Below are 23398 nucleotides of genomic sequence, written 5' to 3' on the forward strand. Positions count from 1 at the left end.
GGGGCAGAGATGAGGTATAGTCAAGACCCGTACCCCCGAGTGGTTGACCCCAAACAGGAGGATAATTACAATGGCAGAGGTTTTCCCCAAAGAGTGAGGAGACCAAGCCCCATCCTGGGTTCCCCAGCCTGGGGCTCCTGCACCAAGAAGACAAGCCCCCAAAATGTTTGGCTTTGACAACCAGTGAGACTTACTTTCAGGAGACCCAGAAGGCTGTGGGAAATAGAACAGTAATTTGAAAGAAACCAGGGTCAGGCCCACCTGCTGATCTTGGAGAGCTTCCTGGAGAGGCAGGAGGCAACTGGAGCTGACCCTGGGGACATAGGCAAAATGAGTCAGATGGAGAAAGAAAAATATCGTATGATTTCACTTACATGTGGAATTTAAAAAACAAAACAAATGAACAACATAACAAAGAGAAGCAGAGTCATAGATACAGAGAAAAAATAGGTGGTTTCCAGAGGGGAAATGTTGGGGGAAGAGAGAAATAGGTGAGGGAGATTAAGAGGTACAAACTTCCAGTTGCAAAATAAATGAGTCACAGGTATGAAATGTACAGTGTGGGGAATATAGTCAATAACTATATCAATGACTATGTAATATATTTCTATGTAACTAGACTTATGGTGGTGATCATTTTGGTATGTATAGAAATACTGAATCACTGTGTCATGTAATAGGAACTAACATAGTGTTGTCAATCGATTATACTGCAAACAAACAAACAAACAAACTCAGAAAAAGAGAACCAATTTGTGGTTACCAAAGGCAGGGGGTGGGGGGATGGGAATTGGATGAGGTTAATTAAAAGGTACAAATTCTAGGGAAGTAATGTACCACATGATAAATACAATTAACACTGCTGTATTCTAAGCATTCTCATGACAAGGAAAAAAATTTTTAATATTTCTTTAATTTTGTATCTACATGAGATGGTGGGTGTTCACTATACTTACTGTGGTGTCTCACTTCATGATGTTTGTAAATCAAATCACTGTGCTGTACACCTTAAACAGATACAGTGCTGTGTGTCAATTATATCTCAATAAAACTAGAAGACAGGATAAAGAAATGATTTAGACAGTTAATTTTACTGTTATTGACTTCTAATTTAATTCCATGGTGGTCAGAGTGCATACTTTGTATGATTTCAGTTCCTTTCCCTCATTCCCTCACCCCACATAATTATGAGACAACACAAGACCTTTATATAAATTAAAACGGATGTCAGTATATCAGTCTCGGAGAGGGATCAAAATGGCAGAGTAGGAGGACATGGAGCTCACCTCCCCACACAAACACATCCAAAATACATCTACAAGTGGAACAATTCTCATGCAAAACTAACTGGAAACTGGCAGAAGAACTCCTATACAACCAAAGCTGCAAGAAAGATCTCCACATACCTGAGTAGGATGGGGAAAAAAGGCATTGGAACCAGATCTGCACCCCTGTGAGGGATCTGTAAGGAGGAGAAGGTCCACGTGGATGGACCCTTGCCCCAGAGAGCGTGCAGGTTGAGCCACAGTCTGGACATCCTGATCCTGGTGTCATACACAGAGAAGACAAGCCTGCTTACCTCCTGGGAAATCTGCTGAGACAGATACAGGGCTGGAGAAGCCTAGACTCCAGTCACGAGCTGGCGTGCTAACAATCAGGGTGGAGAGAGCCCTGCGCTGGTGGCTGCCACCTTGCCGGACTTCCCAGTCCAGAGGGGTGGACACCCTGGGTCCACTCAGTAGCTACACAGAGACAGACTGGGGCACCGGGGGTGTGATCTGGGCAGAACCGCAGAGGTTTTGTCATTGCATACACGGGGTTGGTGGGTCACACTGGGCAGGCATTGTCAGCATGCACACAGGGCAATGCCACAGGAGTGCACAGCATCTAGGCGCTGAATCTGGCAGACAGGCCATGGGAGAGGACTTGTCTAGCTATGCAGAGACAGTCTGGGGGACCTGGTCTGTGATCTGGGTGGGGCAGAGACCCCCACTGTCAGCGAGCTCAGGAATACATAGTGAGAGAGCATCCTGGCTCCATCCACTACACAGTGCAGCCTAGCACTAGATCTGGGATGAACACAACAGAGAAAGGGATGCGACCTTGGGCTGCTTCTGAGCAGAAACACAGAAGCCATCACAGACAGTACATGGGTCCTCTGTGACTGCACAGGCCTCCCATGCTTCAGGAATCAGCTCCTTTGGGGCAGGGCACACACTCAAGGACAACAGAGCCTGATTTAACCCAACCCTCAGGGCTCCTACTCCAACAACTGGGGAGCAGACCCCCTGCCTCGCATCCAGCACAGACTCTGAACACCACAACACCAATCCCCCCTACCCCTCCACTTTCAAGGGGATAATGGTCAGCACACTCTGAGGAAAGACGTGGCTGGCATCCATGCTGAAACCAGCTGTTACACCAAAAATATTGGACACACACAGTCTACACAGGGACATTCCCACATAAAAACACCTTTTCAAGACCACAGTAGGTAACTGTTTCTCTTTAATTCAGAGAGACAATGAAAGTTAAATAAAATGAAAAGGCAGAGGAACTACTCCCAATAAAAAGAACAAGAGAAATCCCTTGAAAGAACAAATAGTGAAACAGACCTCACCACTCTAACTGATCCCAAGTTCAAAAGGAGGTAATAAAAATGCTAAATAAATTAAGAAATATTAGTGCAGATCACTGTAACAGGGGTATAGAAGCTATATAAGTGAACCAATAAAAATAATTCAATTGCCAAGATAAAAGCCAATCTAGGAGTAATGAATAACAGGCTAAGTGACACAGAAGAACGAATAAGTTATCTGGAAGATAGAATAATGGAAATCATCCAATCAGAGCAGCAGAGAGAAAGATAAATGAAAAAAATGAAAGCAACTTACAAAATCTATGGGATAATATAAAACATACAAACCTACACATAATAGAGACTCCAGAAGGAGAAGAGAGAGAGAATGTGATCAAAAATGTATTTGAGAAATTATGACTGAAAATTTCCCAAAACTCAAGAAACAAACAGATATCCAGGTACAGGAATCACAGACGGTCCCAAACAAGATGAATCCAAACAGACCCATGCAAGACATATCATAATAAAAATAGCAACAGTTAAAGAGAGAATTCTAAAGGCAGCAAGAGAAAAACAAAGAGTTAATTACAAGGGAACCCCCAAAAGAATGTATATATATGTAAAACTGAGTCATTTTGCTGTACAGCAGAGATTGGACAACATTGTAAATCAACTATACTTCAATAAAAAAATATATATAACCCCCATAAGGTTATCAGCTGATTTCTCTGCAAAAACTTTACAGGCCAGAAGAGAGTGGCATGATATATTCAAAGTCCTGAAAGGGAAAAACCTACAATCTAGGATACTCTAACCAGCAAGATTATTATTTAGAATTGAAGGAGAAATACAGGATTTCTCAGACAAGCAAAAACTAAAAAATTTAGCAATACTAAACCTATCCTAAAAAAAAAAAAAAAAAAAAAAGGGTGTTCTCTAAGTAGAAAAGAAGCAAGGATCTATAGAAAAGGGAAAATCACAATAAGAAAGTCAAATGTATAAAAGGAAAGAAGATCACTAAAATAAACTAATACATAGATTAAAAAACAATTTAAAAGGTAAAAGTGATTATAACTACAATAAACAGTAAAATGATAAGCATGAAGATGTAACCTAAGACATCAAAATCACGAAATATGGGGGAGGGGAAGAATAAAAATGTAGATCTTTTATAATGTGGTTAAATGTGAATGACTATCAGTTTAAAGCAAGTAGATATACTTATGGGCCAGCATACTTGAACTCCATGGTAACAACAAATTAAAAACATGCAGTAGATTCACAAAAAACAAAGAGAAAGGAACTCAATCATACTACAAAAGAAAATCATCCAGTCACAAAAGGAAAAGACAAAGAAGAAATGAACATAGAAGAATTACAGAAACAACTGGAAAACAAGGATTAAAATGGCAATAAGTACATACTTTCAATAGTTACTTTAAATGTCAGTGGACTAAATGCTCCTATCAAAAGATGCAGAGTGGCAGACTGGATTTAAAAAAACAAGAACCTACACTATCCAGCCTACAAGAGAGTCACTTTGTGGCAAAGGACACACACAGATTGAAAGTGAGGGGACAGAAAAAGATAATTCATGCAAATGGAAACGACAAGAAAGCAGGGATAGCAAGATTTGTATCAGACAAAATAGACATTCAAACAAAGGCCATAAAAAAAAAGAAAGGCATTAAATAATGATAACAGGATCAATACAAGAAGCTGTTACTCTCTAACATATATGCACTCAACATAGAAGCACCTAAATATAAAAAACAAATACTAACAGACATAAGGGAAGAAATTGACAATGATACAATAATAATAGGAGACTTTAACACCCCACTGACATCAATGAACAGATCATCCAGACAGAAAATCAATGAGACAATAGAGGTCCTAAATGATATAATATACCAGCTGTACTTAATTTACATCTGCAGAACTCTACATCCAAAAAAAAAAAACACACAAAAAAACAAAAACAGAATACATATTCTTTTCAAGCACACAGGGAACATTCTCTATAATAGACCACGTTCTAGGTCACAAAACAGGCCTCAACAAACTTAAGAGGATAGAAATTATTTCAAGCATCTTTTCTGACTACTATTGTATGAAGCTAGAAATCAACCACAGAAAGAGAAATAGAAAAGGAATGAACACATGGAGACTAAAAAGCATGCTACTAAAAAAACAATAGGTCAATGATGAAATCAAAGAAGAATTCAGAAAATACCTGGATACAAACAAAAATGAAAACACAACCTTACAAAATCTATGGGATGCAGCAAAAGCAGTTATAAGAGGCAGTTTCATAGCAATACAGGCCTTCTTCAAGAAGAATAAAAACCTTAAATAAACAACCTATCCTACCACTTAAAAGAGTTAGAAAAAAAAAAAGAACAAAGAAAGCCCAAAGTCAGCAGAAGGAAGGAAATGATAAAGATCAGAGAGGAAATAAATAAAATAGAGATCAAAAATAGAAAAAAATCAGTAAAACCAAGAGCTGGTTTTTTGAAAAGATAAACAAAATCAACAAACCTCTACCCAGGCTCACCAAGAAGAAAAGAGAGATAACCCAAATAAACATAATAAATGAAAGGGGAGAAATAGCAATACCAAAGATACAAAAATCATAAGAGAATACTATGAACAATTATGTGCCAACAAATCAGACAACATAAATTAAATGGACAGGTTTCTAGAAATATACAGTTTGCCAAGACTGAGTCAAGAAGAAAGAGATAATTTGAACAGACCGATCACTAGAAATGAAATAGAATCTGTAATTTTAAAAAAACTCCCTGCAAACAGAAGTCCAGGACCAGGCAGCTTCAATGGGGAATTCTACCAAACATATAAAAAAGAACTAATACTTATCCTCAAACTATTCCAAAAAATTGAAGAGGAGGAAACAAATTCATTCTTTGAGGCCACCATGATCCTGACACCAAAACCAGACAAAGACACTACAAAAAAAGAAAATTACAGGCCAATATCTTTGATGAATATAGATGCAAAAAGCCTCAATGAAATATTAGGAAACCAAATCCAACAATACATAAGAAGGATTATACACCATGATCAAATTGGATTCGTTCCAGGGTCACAAGGATGGTTCAGCATTCACAAATCAATCAATGTGATAACCACGTTAACAAAATGAAAGTCAAAAACCACATGATCATCTCAATAGATGCAGAAAAGGCATTTGACAAAATTCAACATCCATTCATGATAAAAACTCTCACCAAAGTGGGTATAGAAGGAACAAATCTCAACATAGTAAAAGCCATTTACAACAGACCCACAACCAACATGATACTCAATGGTGAAAAGCTGAAAGCTGTCCTGCTAAAATTCAGGAACAAGACAAGGATACTCACTCTCACAACTTCTATTTAACATAGTACCGGAAGACCTAGCCCCAGCAATCAGACAAGAAAAAGAAGTGAAATGTATCCAAATTGGAAGGGAAGAGGTAAAACTGTCACTATTTGCAGATGACATGATATTCTATATAGAGAACCCAGAGAACCGTAAAGTCTCCACTCAGAAACTATTAGAACTGATAAATGAATTCAGCAAGGTAGCAGAATATAAGATTAATATACAGAAATCTGTTGTATTTCTTTACACTAATATTGAAATATCAGAAAGATAAAGTAAAAACAAATCCCATTTAAAATCATGTCAAAATAAATAAAACACATAGGAGTAAACTTAACCAAGGAAGTGAAAGACTTATACTCTAAAAACTAAAAACTATTGATAAAGGAAATTGAAGATGATTCAAAGAAATGGAAAGATACCCCCATTCTCCTGAATTGGACAAAATAATATTGTTAAAATGGCCATACTGCCCAAGGCAATCTATAGATTTAATGCGGTCTCTATCAAAACACCCATGACATTTTCACAGAACTAGAATAAATAATCCTATAAATTATATGGTAACACAAAAGGCCCCAAATTGCCAAAGCAATCCTGAGGAAAAAGAACAAAGCTGAAAGCATAACCCTTCCAGAATTAGGAATCAGCATAGTATGGCACAAAAACAGACATATAGACAAAAGGAACAGAATAGAGAGCCCAGAAATAATCTCACACTCTTACGGTCAATTAATCTACAATTAGGATGCAAGAATATACAGTACAGGGACTTCCCTGGTGGTGCAGTGGATAAGACTCCATGCTCCCAATGCAGGGGGCCTAGGTTTGATCCCTGGTCTGGGAACTAGATCCCACATGCATGCCGCAACTGAGAGTTTGCATGCCACAACTAAAGACCCCACATGACGCAATTAAGGAGCTGGCAAACTGCAACTAAGGAGCCCTGGAACTGCAACTAAGACTCCACACAACCAAATAAATAAAAATAAATAAATATTTATTTTTAAAAAAAGAATATACAGTAGAAAAAAGACAGTCTCTTCAGCTAGTGGTATTGGGAATGCTTGACAGCTACATGTAAATCAATGAAATTAGAACACTTCCTCACACCATATACAAAAATAAACTCAAAATTATATAAAGACCAAAATATAAGACATGACACCATAAAACTCCTAGAAGAGAACATAGGCAAAACATTCTTAGACATATATCATAGAAACATTTTCTTAGATCAGTCTTCCAAGGCAAAAGAAGTAAAAGCAAAAATAAACAAGTAAGACCTAATCAAACTTAAAAGTTTTTGCACAGCAAAGGAAACCATCAACAAAATGAAAAGGCAGCCTACAGAATGGGAGAAAATATCTGCAAACAGTGCAACCAACAAGGGGTTAACATGCAAAATATACTAATAGCTCACATAACTCAGTATTGAAAAAACAAAAAACTCAATCAAAAAATGGGCAGAAGACCTAAATAGACAATTCTCCAAAGAAGACATACAGATGACCAAGAGGCACATGAAAAATGCTCAATATCGCTAATTATTAGAGAAGTGCAAATGAAAACTACAATGAGGAATCACCTCACACCTGTCAGAATGGCCATGATTAAGAAGTCTACAAATCATAAATGCTAGAGAGGATGTGGAGAAAAGGGAACCCTTCTACACTGTTGGTGGGAATGTGAATTGTGCAGCTTCTATGGAAAACATTATGGTGGGTCCTTAAAAAACTAAAAATAGAGTTACTATATGATCCAGCAATCCTACTCCTGGGTATATATCTGGAAAAGAGAAAAAGTCTAATTCGAAAAGATACATGCACCCCAATGTTCATAGAAGTGCTATTTACAGTAGCCAAGACATAGAAACAACCGAAGTGTCCATCAACAGATGACTGGCTTAAATTTATTTATTTTTATTTTTTGCTGTGTTTGGTCTTCATTTCTGTGGGAGGGCTTTCTCTAGTTGCGGCAAGCGGAGGCCACTCTTCATCGCGTTGTGCGGGCCTTTCACTGTCGCGGCCTCTCTTGCTGCGGAGCACAGGCTCCAGACGCGCAGGCTCAGTAGTTGTGGCTCACGGGCCCAGCTGCTCCGCGGCATGTGGGATCCTCCCAGACCAGGGCTCAAACCCGCGTCCCCTGCATTGGCAGGCAGACTCTCAACCACTGCGCCACCAGGGAAGCCCCAGATGACTGGCTTAAGAAGATGTGATGTGTGTATATGTGTGTGTGTGTATACACACACACACATAATGGAATATCACTCAGTCATAAAAAAAGAATGAAGTATTGCCATTTGCAGCAACATGGGTGGACCTAGAAAATATTATACTTAGTGAAATCAGTCAGACAGAGATAGGCAAATACTATATGATATTACTTATATGTGGGATCTAAAAAATAATACAGATGAGCTTATTTACAAAACAGAAACAGACTCAAAGACATAGAAAAGAAACTTATGGTTACCAAAGCAGGGGATAGAGGGAGGGATAAATTAGGAGTATGGGATTAACAGATACAAACTACTATACATAAAATAGGTTAGCAACAAGACCTATAAGTTCCCAGTATAGCACTGGGAACTATATTCAATATTTTACAATAATCTATAATGGAAAAGAATCTGAAAAAAATAACTGAATCACTATGATGTAAGCCTGAAACTAGCACAATACTATACTTCAACTATACTTCAATTACATACACACACACACACACACACACACACACATACACGTGTGTGTGTGTCTTGGGGCCAACGGGCAGCACCACAGTGGGGTGACCACCCTTACCCGTCATCCCTACTCATCGACACAGTTTCTCTTACTTTACTCAGAAGGCAGTTTGCAGTAGCTCCTGCCAAGAGAGTTCCTCTCACTTTCAGTGTTAAGCGTACTGTGTCTGGGTAAGATGTTATTAGAAGAAGGTGAGTGGAGGCCATACTTGAACTCTATATTATCTTTTCAACTTTTCTGTAAATCTGAAGTTAATACAAAGTAAGGCCATGAAATAGGTGATCATTACCTCAGCTGTCTCCTATAATTGAGAGTTTCATAAAGGGAAAATGGTAATAATACATTTAATTCAGTTTGCATCGGTTTAACATAAAGGAGTAAAAGAAAAGCTCTGTTAATAATTTCTCATTTTTAAGTTCAAGTAAACAGGACAGTAATGGTTCCATTATTTTAGGACATGAGAATGAAAATTGCTAAAAGATGTAGGTTTAGATAAGAGACTCTTGGGAGAAAGTAGTGAAGGTGGCCTATGAAGCCAGATTTCAAAACAAGTGAGGACACAGGAGCATTGAATTATAAAGCAACTGTATATAAATAATGGTGTCTTTCAGTGAGTCTGCATGGATGAGAGAATATTTATAGATGCAGAAATCTTCATATGCTCTTAGGATCAGAAGGAAAACCTAGTAATAAGAGATTTTGGATGCTGGAAATAGGAGACAGTGGATTTGATACTTTCCTAAAGGAAGTAGGGGTAGGTAGATGAAAGACCATGCAGATGAGGAACTTGGCTGTGATTTAGAGATGGTAAACAAAATGTACAGTGATCATCAAGCACTCATCACCCAGCAGTTCCTGACTTGGTTTCATCTACACCCCTGCCCACTTGCCCGCTCCCATATTGTTTGTGAAGCAAATCCTCAGCAGGTATAATTTCATCCATATATATTGTAGTATGTATCGCTTAAAAATCCCCTTTAAAAAATAACCAGCACCAGTTTCACCCCTAAAAATAATAATAATCCCTAATGTCACCAAATACCCAGTCTCTGTTCGAAAGTCCAATTAGTTCATATATGTAAGAAATGATTTCATTTTCTTACAGTTTGTTTGAAGCAATATATAAAGAAATTCAAACCATTATAATCAGACAATATCTCTTAAGTCTTTATAGTAGACTTCTTTTCCCTTGACATTTATGTATTGAAGAATCTAGATCATTTGTCCTTGACTTAGTCAGTTCTGGCTGTTATAAGAAAATACCATAGACTGGGTGGCTTAAACAGTGAACATTTACTTCTCACAGTTCTGGAGGCTGGGAGGTCCAAGTCAAGGTGCAGCATAAATCTACCACTTACTAGTTGTATGTTCTTTGTCAAATAACTCTTTGAAACCCTTCTGAGTGTCTTGTAGTTGTAATATGAAGCAGCCTCGATGGCACCTTCTGGATATGGGCACTGCCACCCACTGTCACAATGCTGGCCGCCCTGCTGGTACCCACTCTTTGGTGCTGCCATGATCTCCAGTGGGAGCCTTTGTCAGCATCTCCCGGGGCTGTTGCTTTTTTTTTCCCACCAGCAATGTAGGAAGCCCATAGTATAGAAGCAGTATAATACACATATAGATACATATTAGTCTGGGGACAAAGAGCTGATATTTCATTTGTTTAGAGTCTAGAAGGAAAGTATAGACCCACCATTTCCCTTATGTCCCAACTTGATTACAGGTTCATTTCTGAAATAGGTTGGACACATAGTGATTAATTTTCAAAATGGTTGGACCAGGGATAGTTACCAGTATATGGAGGACTATTGTCAGCTGCTAACATCTGTGTCCAAAAACCCTAACATGAAACCTTAAGAGAACTACTGTTGGTGCCTGAGGAGTTGAGTCCTCTCGGTAATAATAACTGCATGAATGAAATCAGCATTTGGATGGGGAAAGAATATCCCATATTGGAAAGTAATCATAGCTTTAATACTTGTGTGTGTGTGTTTGTGTGTGTGTGTGTGTGTGTGTACGTGCTTTGACAGCTTTTTGGAGACTACAGCCTATTTCTTCATGAGACCAAAAATTGGAGAGAAGGAGGTGTCCCCAAATGTTTTCTTCAGTATCTGGCATGAATTCAGCTCCGACTTTAAAGACTTTTGGAAGAAAGAAAACAAACTTATTCTACAAGAGAGGTAGGTGTTTTTCATTTACACAGTGGCACTTTGAAACTGGTGTTTTCTCGGGTATGGCCAATTACGGCTTGCCAACTTTTATAGCCTGAATGAAAAATTAGGTCCTAACCCTGGGTGTCCAGTCTGAGAGGGTGCTGAGATCGGACAGTATTTTCAGCCTGAGTAAGAAAAGTCAGCACAATGGCTGTGATGCTACAAAGGACAGCTAGGGTGATGGTTTGCCAGGACCACCTTCTGGTAAAACAGCTTCTGTGATGAGGAGGCCACACAGAAGCAAACAAGGTAAGAACAGGAGTGAAAGACCCCTGCCGAGATGACAAACCCACTCACTTCAAAAGACCATAAGGTAAGATAAATCAGTTTGGTTTTATTTTCACTCAATTCATTAGATACTGTCAAAATTTCACCATTCGTATCAAAATTTCTCCCAGGTGTCACCAAGAAACTGATGATCAATATTTTTTAAAAGATTTTTCAAGAATCTTATCAGATCACATCGCGTTTCCTTAAGTAAATTCTTTCAGGAATGAAGGGAAGTTTCTCTTCTTAAGTCCATGAAATAGAGTCTCTGTCACTTGATTATGAAGGTCACAGAGGTGTCCTGTTACCAAATCAGGAAGCAGGCTGGCCCACGCACTGCAGCATCCCCAAGTAGCTGGGTCTGGAGGGAGAAGGAAAAGGAAACCAAACCCTAATCCTGAACCAATTACTGCGCTTTCCAACATCCTGGTCCTAACAAGGACTTTGCTTTAGAAAACTTACCTCCTAAGGGACTTTATCCATCAGAGCACAAAATTCCAGTTTTTGGCTTATCATCTTCATTTTGGTCTTGCTTACATACAAAACCACACTCGCCTGCCTAGTCTTCATCTGTAAGTAGATTCTCATCCATCCTTAAATCAGGTGAAGTTAATTGAGGACACGTCCTGAGCGTGTGGACTGTGCCTGGCTTGTGCTCACTCACAGAATTATCTACCTAGAACCCAGGCTCCATCAGAGAAGGGAGTCTGCTTCAGTGAACAACGGACGCAAAAAGAGAGCCGTCTGAGCGGAAGGAAAACACTGAGCTTATTCTACGTCAAAACACATCACCAGGAGTTAACATAAAAGATGAGATGTTAGTCAGAAGTCCATGCAGGTGAGACAGGAGGGAGAATCGTGTAAACACGGACACATTTGGACCACCGTTCACTTCTTTCAGACTTAGCTGTATGTTTCCAGGTTTTCACCCAGCAAGGCTTGCTCAGTTTGGACAACGGTGAGGAGGAAACTGGTTTTAACGTCAGCATGTCACAGATAACCTCCCTTCCTGACTCCCGCTACTCCCCACGTGCCTCCTTCAGCTCTGATCTAAGCCTGGGCCCCTAGGAAGGGCCTGGGGCTCGTTCACACTCGGGAACAAAACGGAAAGATCAGTGTTTCACTTTGCAAGGGAGCTGGGACGATCCTGACGAGAGTGGACATGGTGGGATATAGGCATGGACAGGGCAGGAGTGAGGAGACCATGGTTGGGGGGCAGCTGCCCTGAGGGCACATGGTGAGCAAGTGAATTGCAGCAGAGGCCGCAGGACCTGTGGAGGTGGCTCTGGAGGTCCTGGCGTGAGATGGCAGGGGGACTCTCGTCTGAGCTCCCATTACTGCGTGGCCTGTAGGGAAGCTGCTGAGAGGCCCCAGTGGAGGTGATGTCGGGAAGGACCAGCCATTTGCAGCCTGTGCTCTCTGAGATAGAGTTGTGTTTCCAGGTAACGCTACGGTTAACAGTCCACTATTTATGATAGTTTATGCATTGGACATGCCCACTGAATATCTCATAAAATCAACCCAATCCTTTTTTTATACTTCATCCTTTGCTAAAAAAATACGATGGGCTTTTTGAGTCACCCTTGGTGACTTCACTTTCAACTTGGCAGTGCTGTGAACTGGCATGTGACAGGTGCTCTCCACTGCACTTCTCATTTTCCTAAATCATTTGCTTTTAATGAAAGGCTAAGGAAGAACATGTGGCAGGTGAGAGAGCTTCTTTGCCCTCTGACTCCCAAACTATATTACGTCTCTTGGCAAAGAGACTGGTTTGAAAAGTAAGACTGTTGGTCTGAATTGTTTGTAGCAAAATTTTGTCCCTTTCCTTAGTGGAAAACCAGCCACACAATTTCCAGGAAACAGTGTGAAATAAAAACGGCGGGCCCCTTATTCAAAAAGTATTAACAATTTCAAGACAGCAAACGGTTAAACCAAGTGCAGAGCCCTGAGAGGGGGCCCTGTGTGCTGCACAAACGCCCACCCTTGAAGGCGGCATTGCCCTGGTGTAAGCTTGCTGGCACGTGCTGTTTGGTTAGGTGAAAGGGTGTTTCAGGAATGCTCTGATGCCCCCAGATGTGTACAGGACATGGGGTGCAGCCAATGGAGGGGTTAAACCCCTGACACACCGATGTCAGTGTGAGCAAGGCTTCAAGTGACATGTGCTTCAGGTGGGATGCTCTCCCCAACCTGAGCGTTCCCTCCTCTTCTCCTGTGATATATACTGGCTGCATATTTTCATAGTCCTGTGCTGCTCTTACTTTATACCATGACTGTTTCCATGTTTGCATTTGTCTTTGTTTCCCGGACATGGTGTTTTGTGTCTTCTTTTTCAGTGTCGCTCTCAGGGCCTCTAGGCCGCAGTGCCCCCTTTTGGTGTTTCCATACATATTTGCTGATTTGACTTGTTACATTGTATTTGACGCAGACACGGAAATAAGAACTTAGCCTAGTAAAGTAATGAATGTGTTTTCTTAGGTAATTTAAGTTTGCCACTGGAGGTAATAAAAACCCCACTCCAAACACTGGAAGCAAAAAGGGAGACTTTGTTTAGACGGTCAAACCACAGAAGAGCAGGATGGAAGGTGCCTGTGGATGCCTGAGTACGGAAATCCTAACCAACCACAGCTGTGCAGGGCGGGGTGGGGGGGCTGTTAGTCAGGTGTGTCTGTACCTGCCGCCCTCCACCTGTCTTTTAAATGCCCTCTCCTCCCTCTCCTCCTCTCTTTCTCTCATCCTCACTCTCTCACCCTCTCTCACCTTCTAACGCCCTCCCTCCCACCTGCTCTGTGCTCCAGCCTAACTTCCAGGCCAGGCTGTTTCTTTATGGGTGGACCCCTGGCCATCAGTCCAGCCATGGCTCACGTTCTCCCAACCCAGGAGGAGAAGGCATTCTCCACCCTGTAGAAGAATCCCAGGGAGGAACTCCAGAGGAGTCGTGTTCATCTTTGGATCAGCCACAGTGACCAAAGGCATGGATACCGTGGTTGGTTCAGCAGTTCACAGACCCAGTCCAGCAGCCAGAGGGGAGTGCTGCCATGGTCGACAGTCTCCTTCTCAGCACTGTCACTGGAGTTAGGGAGAGCAGTTGCCCAAAGAAAGTAAATAATAATCTACTAGCCCTAATTTATTAAGATTTTAAAGATAACCTGTGTAATTAGCAGAATGTCTTAGCATGGTAGAAATAACCCAAAAGATGGTTTAATGGTGTGGTTGAAAATTTCTTTTCTGATCAAGTTTTCCTTGCTCATATTTGGAATGTATACATTGAATAATATGTTTAAGGTTGTAAATACTCTATAAAATGTCCTCATCCCATTCCTTCTAATTGGTGTTTGAGTACGGAGTGGTAGTAACGTATTTTCTGGCTTTTCCTAATGACTCGCATGAGTTAGTAGATGTTTTTCTTGAAATGGTAAACTTCTAGTCTATGGTGAAAAGGTCTGCTGTCCTTCTCATTGATGTGGTGTGGAAAACATGAGCATTTGAGTTAGCTCTCCCTTTTGCTCACTTGAGTCCTAGGCAGGCATGCTTTTTTTTTTTTTTTTAAAGATTTTTTTGATATGGACCATTTTTAAATTCTTTATTGAATTTGTTACAATATTGCTTCCGTTTTGTGTTTTGGTTTTTTGGCCGTGAGGCATGTGGGAAGCTTAGTTCCTCCACCAGGGATGGAACACACAACCCCTGCATTGGAAGGTGAAGTCTTAACCACTGGACTGCCAAGGAAGTCCCAAGGCATGGTTTCAAAGTCAGCAAAATGGAGACAGTAATACCTGTTCTGCAGTGAGACTGTGTAACTAAATGAGGTTATATATTAGAGTATAGTGTAACACAGTGTCTCCAAGCTAGATGCTCAGTGGCTGTTTCTCCATGATTTAATATAAATGACGTCCTGATCATGACAACCCACAAGGTCATGTGACATTCTGGTAAGGCGTGTTAAGAACACATCTGTATGAGCCCTGAACCAAGATGGTGGAGTAGAAGGATGTGCTCTCACTCCCTCTTGTGAGAACACCATAATCACAACTAGCTGCTGGACAATCAGTGACAGGAAGACACTGGAACTCATGAAAAAAGACACCCCGCATCCAAAGATAAAGGAGAAGCCACAATGAGACAGTAGGAGGGGCACAATCAGAGTAAAATCAAATCCCATAACTGCTGGGTGGGGACTCAGAGACTGGAGAACACTTATACCACAGAAGTCCACCCACTGGAGTAAAGGTTCTGAGCCCCACATCAGGCTTTGCAACCTGGGAGTCCGGCAACGGGAGGAGGAATTCCTAGAGAATCCGACTTTGAAGGCTAGTGGGATTTGATTGCAGGACTTTGACAGGACAGGGGGAAAGAGAGACTCCACCCTTTGGGGGCACACACAAAGTAGTGTGCACATCGAGACCCAGGGGAAGGAGCAGTGACCCCAGGGGACACTGAACCAGACCTACCTGCTGGTGTTGGAGGGTCTCCTGCAGAGGCGGGGGGTGGATGTGTCTCACCGTGGGGACAAAGACACTGGCAACAGAAGTTCTGGGAAGTACTCCTTGGTGTCAGCCCTCCCAGAGTCTGCCATTAGCCCCACCAAAGAGCCCAGGTAGGCTTCAGTGTTGGGTTGCCTCAGGCCAAACAACCAACAGGGAGGGAACCCAGCCCCACCCATCAACAGTCAAGCAGATTAAAGTTTTACTGAGCTCTGCCCATCAGAGCAACAGTCAGCTCTACCCTCCAGCAGTCCCTCCCATCAGGAAACTTGCACAAGCCTCTTAGATAGCCTCATCCACCAGAGCGCAGACAGCAGAAGCAAGAAGAACTGCAATCCTGCAGCCTGTGGAACAAAAACCACATTCACAGAAAGATAGACAAGATGAAAAGGCACAGTGCTATGTACCAGATGAAGGAAGAAGATAAAACCCCAGAAAAACAACTAAATGAAGTGGAGATAGGCAACCTTCCAGAAAAAGAATTCAGAATAATGATAGTGAAGATGATCCAGGATCTCAGAAAAAGAATAGAGGCAAAGATCAAGAAGATGCAAGAAATGTTTAACAAAGACCTAGAAGAACTAAAGAACAAACAAACAGAGATGAACAATACAATAACTGAAATGAAAATTACACTAGAAGGAATCAATAGCAGAATAACTGAGGCAGAAGAACGGATAAGTGACCTGGAAGAGAGAATGGTGGAATTCACTGCTGCAGAACAGAATAAAGAAAAAAGAATGAAAAGAAATGAAGACAGCCTAAGAGACCTCTGGGACAACATTAAACACAACAACATTCACATTATAGGGGCCCCAGAAGGAGAAGAGAGAGAAAAAGGACCCAAGAAAATATTTGAAGAGATTATAGTTGAAAACTTATTGAAAAGAAAAATTATTGAAAGCAGCAAGGGAAAAATGACAAATAACATACAAGGGAACTCCCATAAGGATAACAGCTGATTTCTCAGCAGAAACTCTACAAGCCAGAAGGGAGTGGCATGATATACTTAAAGTGATGAAAGGGAAGAACCTACAACCAAGATTACTCTACACGGCAAGGATCTCATTCAGATTTGATGGAGAAATCAAAAGCTTTACAGACAAGCAAAAGTTAAGAGAATTCAGCACCACCAAACCAGCTCTACAACAAATGCTAAAGGAACTTCTCTAAGTGGGAAACACAAGAGAAGAAAAGGACGTACAAAAACAAACCCCAAAAAATTAAGAAAATGGTCATAGGAACATACATATTGATAATTACCTTAAACGTGAATGGATTAAATGCTCCAGCCAAAAGACACAGACTTGCTGAATGGATACAAAAACAAGACCCATATATATGCTGTCTACAAGAGACCCACTTCAGACCTAGGGACACATACAGACTGAAAGTGAGGGGATGGAAAAAGATATTCCATGCAAATGGAAATGAAAAGAAAGCTGGAGTAGCAATACTCATATCAGATAAAATAGACTTTAAAATAAAGAATGTTAAAAGAGACAAGGAAGGACACTACATAATGATCAAGGGATCAATCCAAGAAGAAGATATAACAATTATAAATATATATGCACCCAACATAGGAGCACTTCAATACATAAGGTAACTGCTAACAGCTATAAAAGAGGAAATCGACAGTAACACAATAATAGTGGGGGACTTTAACACCTCATTTACACCAATCGACAGATCATCCAAAATGAAAATAAAAAAGGAAACAGAAGCTTTAAATGCCACAATAGACCAGATAGATTTAATTGATATTTACAGGACATTCCATCCAAAAACAGCAGATTACACTTTCTTCTCAAGTGCGCATGGAACATTCTCCAGGATAGATCACATCTTGGGTCCCAAATGAAGCCTCAGTAAATTTAAGAAAATTGAAATCATATGAAGCATCTTTTCTGACCACAACGCTATGAGATTAGAAATGAATTTCAGGGAAAAAAACGTAAAAAACACAAACACATGGAGGATAAACAGTACGTTACTAACTAATCAAGAGATCACTGAAGAAATCAAAGAGGAAGTCAAAAGATACCTAGAGACAAATGACAATGAAAACACGACGATACAAAACCTATGGGATGTGGCAAAAGCAGTTCTGAGAGGGAAGTTTATAGCTATACAAGCCTACCTCAAGAAACAAGAAAAATCTCCAATAAACCATCTAACCTTACACCTAAAGGAACTAGAGAAAGAAGAACAAACAAAACCCAAAGTTAGCAGATGGAAGGAAATCATAAAGATCAGAGCAGAAATAAATGAAATAGAAACAAAGAAAACAATAGCAAAGATCAATAAAACTAAAAGCTAGTTCTTTGAAAAGATAAACAAAATTGATAAACCATTAGCCTGACTCATCAAGAAACAGAGGGAGAGGACTCAAATCAATAAAATTAGAAATGAAAAAGGGGAAGTTACAACAGACACCGCAGAAATACAAAGCATCCTAAGAGACTACTACAAGCAACTCTATGCCAATAAAATGGACAACCTGGAAGAAATGGACAGATTCTTAGAAAGGGATAACCTTCCAAGACTGAACCAGGAAGAAATAGAAAATATGAACAGACCAATCACAAGTAATGCAATTGAAACTGTGATTAAAAATCTTCCAGAAAACAAAAGTCCAGGACCAGATGGCTTCACAGGTGAATTCTATCAAACATTTAGAGAAGAGCTAACACCCATCCTTCTCAAACTCTTCCAAAAAATTGCAGAGGAAGGAGCACTCCCAAACTCATTCTATGAGGCCACCATCAGCCTGATACCAAAACCAGACAAAGATACTACAAAAAAAGAAAATTACTGACCAATTTCACTGATGAATATAGATGCAAAAATCCTCAACAAAATACTAGCAAACAGAATCCAACAACACATTAAAAGGATCATTCCCATGATCAAGTGGGATTTATTGCAGGGATGCAAGGATTCTTCAATATATGCAAATCAATCAATGTGATACACCATATTAACAAATTGAAGGAAAAAACCATATGATCATCTCAATAGATGCAGAAAAAGCTTTTGACAAACTTCAACACCCATTTATGATAAAAAACTCTCCAGAAATTGGACATAGAGGGAACCTACCTCAACATAATAAAGGCCATATACGAGAAACAAACAGCAAACATCATTCTCAATGGTGAAAAACTGAAAGCATTTCCTCTAAGATCAGGAACAAGAGAAGGATGTCCACTCTCACCACTATTATTCAACATAATTTTGGAAGGCCCAGCCACAGCAGTCAGAGAAGAAAAAGAAATAAAAGGAATACAAATTGGAAAAGAAGAAATAAAAGTGTCACTGTTTGCAGATGACATGATACTATACATAGAGAATCCTAAAAATGCCACCAGAAAACTACTAGAGCTAATCAATGAATTTGGTAAAGTTGCAGGATACAAAAGACAGAAGTCTCTTGCATTCCTATACACTAATAATGCAAAATCTGAAAGAAAAATTAAGGAAACACTCCCATTTACCATTGCAATGAAAAGAATAAATTACCTAGGAATAAACCTACCTAGGGAGACAAAAGACCTGTATGCAGAAAACTATAAGACACTGATGAAAGAAATTAAAGATGATAGCAACAGATGGAGAGATATACCATGTTCTTGGATTGGAAGAATCAATATTGTGAAAATGACTATACTACCCAAAGCAATCTACAGATTCAATGCAATCCCTATCAAATTACCAATGGCATTTTTTATGGAACTAGAACAAAAAGTCTTAAAATTTGTATGGAGAAACAAAAGACCCCAAATAGCCAAAGCAGTCTTGAGGGAAAAAAACGGAGCTGGAGGAATCGGACTCCCTGATATTAGACTATACTACAAAGCTACAGTAATCAAGACAATATGGTACTGGCACAAAAACAGAAACATAGATCAATGGAACAAGATAGAAAGCCCAGAGATAAACCCACACACCTATGGTCAACTAATCTATAACAAAGGAGGCAAGGATATATAATGGAGAAAAGACTGTCTCTTCAATAAGTGGTGCTGGGAAAACTGGACAGCTACATGTAAAAGAATGAAATTAGAACACTCCCTAACACCATACACAAAAATAAACTCAAAATGTGTTAGAGACCTAAATGTAAGACTGGACACTATAAAACTCTTAGAGGAAAACATAGGAAGCACACTGTTTGACATAAATCACAGCAAGATCTTTTTTGATCCACCTCCTAGAGTAATGGAAATAAAAACAAAAATAAACAATTGGAACCTAATGAAACTTAAAAACTTTTGCACAGCAAAGGAAACCTTAAACAATACAAAATTACAACACTCAGAATGGGAGAAAATATTTGCAAACGAATCAACAGACAAAGGATTAATCTCCAAAATATACAAACAGCTCTTGCAGCTCGATTTAAAAAAAACAAACAACCCAATCCAAAAATGGGCAGAAGACCTAAATAGACATTTCTCCAAAGAAGACATACAGATGGCCAAGAAGCACATGAAAAGATGTTCAACGTCACTAATTATTAGAGAAATGCAAATCAAAACTACAATGAGGTATCACCTCACACCAGTTAGAATGGGCATTATCAGAAAATCTACAGACAACAAATGCTGGAGAGGGTATGGAGAAAAGTGAACCCTCCTGCACTGTTGGTGAGAATGTAAATTGATACAGCCACTATGGAGAACAGTATGGAGGTTCCTTAAAAACCTAAAAATAGAATTACCATATGATCTAGCAATCCCACTACTGGGCATATACCCAGAGAAAACCATAATTCAAGAAGACACATGCACTGCAATGTTCATTGCAGCACTATTTACAATAGCCAGGTCATGGAAGCAACCTAAATGACCATCGACAGACAAATGGATAAAGAAGATGTGGTAAATATATACAATGGAATATTACTCAGCCATAAAAAGGAATGTAATTGGGTCATTTGTTGAGACGTGGATGGATCTAGAGACTGTCATACAGAGTGAAGTAAGGCCCAAAGAGAAAAACAAATATCGTATATTAACGCATGTATGTGGAACCTAGAAAAACGGTACAGATGAACCGGTTTGCAGGGCAGAAGTTGAGACACAGATGTAGAGAACAAATGTATGGACACCAAGGGGGGAAAGCTGCAGGGGGTTGGTGGTGGTGGTGTGATGAATTGGGCCATTGGGATTGACATGTATACACTGATGTGTATAAAACAGATGACTAAAAAATATCTATATAAATAACACATCTGTAAATACAAGGCATTATTGTGACTCAGTTGCTTTCTTCATTGGTAAAATGTCTTGATTCTGAGTCTATGGATGAACTTTTGTTTGACAGTGTTCATGTGACCTATCCCTTCTTATTTACATTATGCTCTACTCCTGTTTTGATGCTTTAGACAGCTGACCCATTGGTTTCGTCGTGAGTCAGAAAAAATATTTCTTCATATACTTGCAACTAGGCTTGTACACTTGTTAATAAGAAATTCTTCTTCAAAGAAATCTGGACTAGTTATTACTGAGCAACACAAAACATATGAAAAATAACTTAAAAAATGTCAGCTCGACTCTGTCCAGAATATGGGGACAAACTGACATGAACGGTGCCCAGCCTCTCCCCAAGGCCTCACAGAGCACAGTGTCCATGCGTGAGGTCCCAGGTGACCCGTGTCTTATCTACAGGAAGCCGTCAGCATCACCGAACCACTTGGAGGCCCAGGGAAGGTCAGACGACTTAGCACAGGGTACTAGGCACACTTGTGCTTTTCCACCGTGATGGAGGGACTGTGGTCCTGGGGGAGACAGTTTCACTGCCCACTTTTGCTCTGTTGTAGCCAGACTCAGTTTTCAGGCAGAGTCCAGCTTGTCATGTGTGGTCATCCTCTCATTCCATGTTAAGTGTCCAGGCACAGGAGACCCTCGATCATTTGATGAAAGCCCTGTCTCCCTGGAGCTGACAGCCTAGCCTTGGTGAGGTGTCACAGGCGGGGGAAGTAAGAGAGGGCATCAGTGCCTCCAGAATTATTCTTTTGACACAGATCTGAGTCGAGTAGGAGCTTCCCAGACGGTCCTGGGAGGTGAGGACGTCCTAAACTAGGAAATTGGGCTCTGGCAGCCGGGCCTCAATCCCCATCGTGTGCAGTGCAGCCTATCACCATTTCACTTGTAGTCAGCTTAAGAGTTTTTAAAAAATATTTATTTATTTATATAAGACCTGTGCCAGGTCTTAGTTGTGGCATGTGGGATCTAGTTCCCTGACCAAGGATGGAATCCAGGCCCCCTGCATTAGCAGCACAGAGTCTTAACCACTGGACCACCAGGGGAGTCCCAGCTTAAGACATTTTGATTTCATAAATCAGTGGTGACATTAGTAAGAGTTGTGTTTAAAGTACTGTCTAACTTAATTTGCTGGTTCACTTTATTCTGAGGCAGGTGGTCTTTGAGGAACCAGGAGAAAGGGCAGCTACTCCTCCAGCTGCACGAGCCTGTGGTAGTCAGGTCTGGTCTCTGCCCAGCTGGTCTGTGGTTAGAGGGAAAGCGTCTGAGGGTCTGGCCTTAGGAGGGTACACGTTAGACCAGAGGCACCTCATACACTGAGCTGTTGAGGTTGAAGTATGATGTCATCAGAGTAGAAGGAAGCAACCACTTTCAAAGCAACTGAAAATAAACCTGAGCTAAGGAAAGAGGCTTATTATTCTGTAGTCATGTGTTTGTTGGACACATAAGTGGAACTGCCTCTTGGACCTCTGCTCAGCACTGTCACATTGGAGCAGTACGTGAAGTTGGCCAACCACTTACCCCTTTAATTCAGGCATCAGTTTCTACAGGAACGACCCATAAAGAAACCCTCTTCCTAGTTCTGACCCCTGTAGTGGAAGCCTTGGCAGGAAATTGACAAACAAGACAGGACAGTGCAAATGGTGCCTGAGAATATGTAGGGAATGTGACCTATGCTCATTAAAGGAGTAATTAATATGCATTAAGACGTAGTAGGAAATTAAATTCATGAATTTATTAATTCAACAATTATTTATTCCTTACTCTGTGCTCGGCAAATTCCCTGGCCTTGTGGATCTTACCCTCTAGTGAGAGACGCAGACAATAAAAAAGTAAACACGCACATTTTAAAATTATAGGTTGAAATTAGCACTATGAGGAAAGTAAACAGTGAACCATTTTTGCACAATAAAAAGCAGAAGAGTTTCATTTAGAAAGTTTGGTCGGAGGAGGCCTTTCTGAAGAGGCAACATTTACGTTGACACCTAAAGAATTTGAGGCTGGTGTAGGGGTACGGTGGTGAGCCTGGCAGGTAGAGGTGTGGGAAAGTCACAGCAGCCTGGCAGAAAAGACTGACTGCCCTCCAGGTCAGAGGTGAATCTGAGGAAACAGGCAGGGGCCTGACCATTCCGACCCTTGCAGTCATGGTAAGAGGCTGACTTCTATCGTGGGTGCCTTAGAAGGCCATCACAGGGCTTTTGAAAGAGGACAACCTGATATGATTCATGCAGAGAAGAGATGGTTGGCTCAATGGGTAGGAAATTGGACGGTGGTATTGAGAAGCAAGTTAGGGATTACTGAGGTAACTCCTCAGTAACCTGAGGTGGCCCAGGTGAAAGATGTGATATTCTGGACTAGGAGAGGCAGCAGAGGAGATGGGAAGAGGGTGCTGGGACCCTACACACACATGTTATCACGGGTTCCTGGCTGGGACAGCTCTGGTGGTCAG

The 23398-nt window shown here is 40.5% G+C and overlaps 1 protein-coding gene across 1 annotated transcript in view; it reads left to right on the top strand.

Annotated features, from left to right (window-relative positions):
• FMN2 (formin 2) overlaps positions 1 to 23398 on the top strand; it is a 345283-nt gene that overhangs the window by 303344 nt on the left and 18541 nt on the right. The window contains exon 16 of the mRNA XM_082408836.1: positions 10749 to 10898. Coding sequence (XP_082264962.1) covers positions 10749 to 10898 — 150 coding nt within the window. The remainder of the gene's footprint in view (positions 1 to 10748; positions 10899 to 23398) is intronic.

Source organism: Balaenoptera borealis, assembly GCF_965194805.1.
Source record: "Balaenoptera borealis genome assembly, contig: HAP1_SCAFFOLD_81, whole genome shotgun sequence".
Lineage (NCBI taxonomy): Eukaryota > Metazoa > Chordata > Mammalia > Artiodactyla > Balaenopteridae > Balaenoptera > Balaenoptera borealis.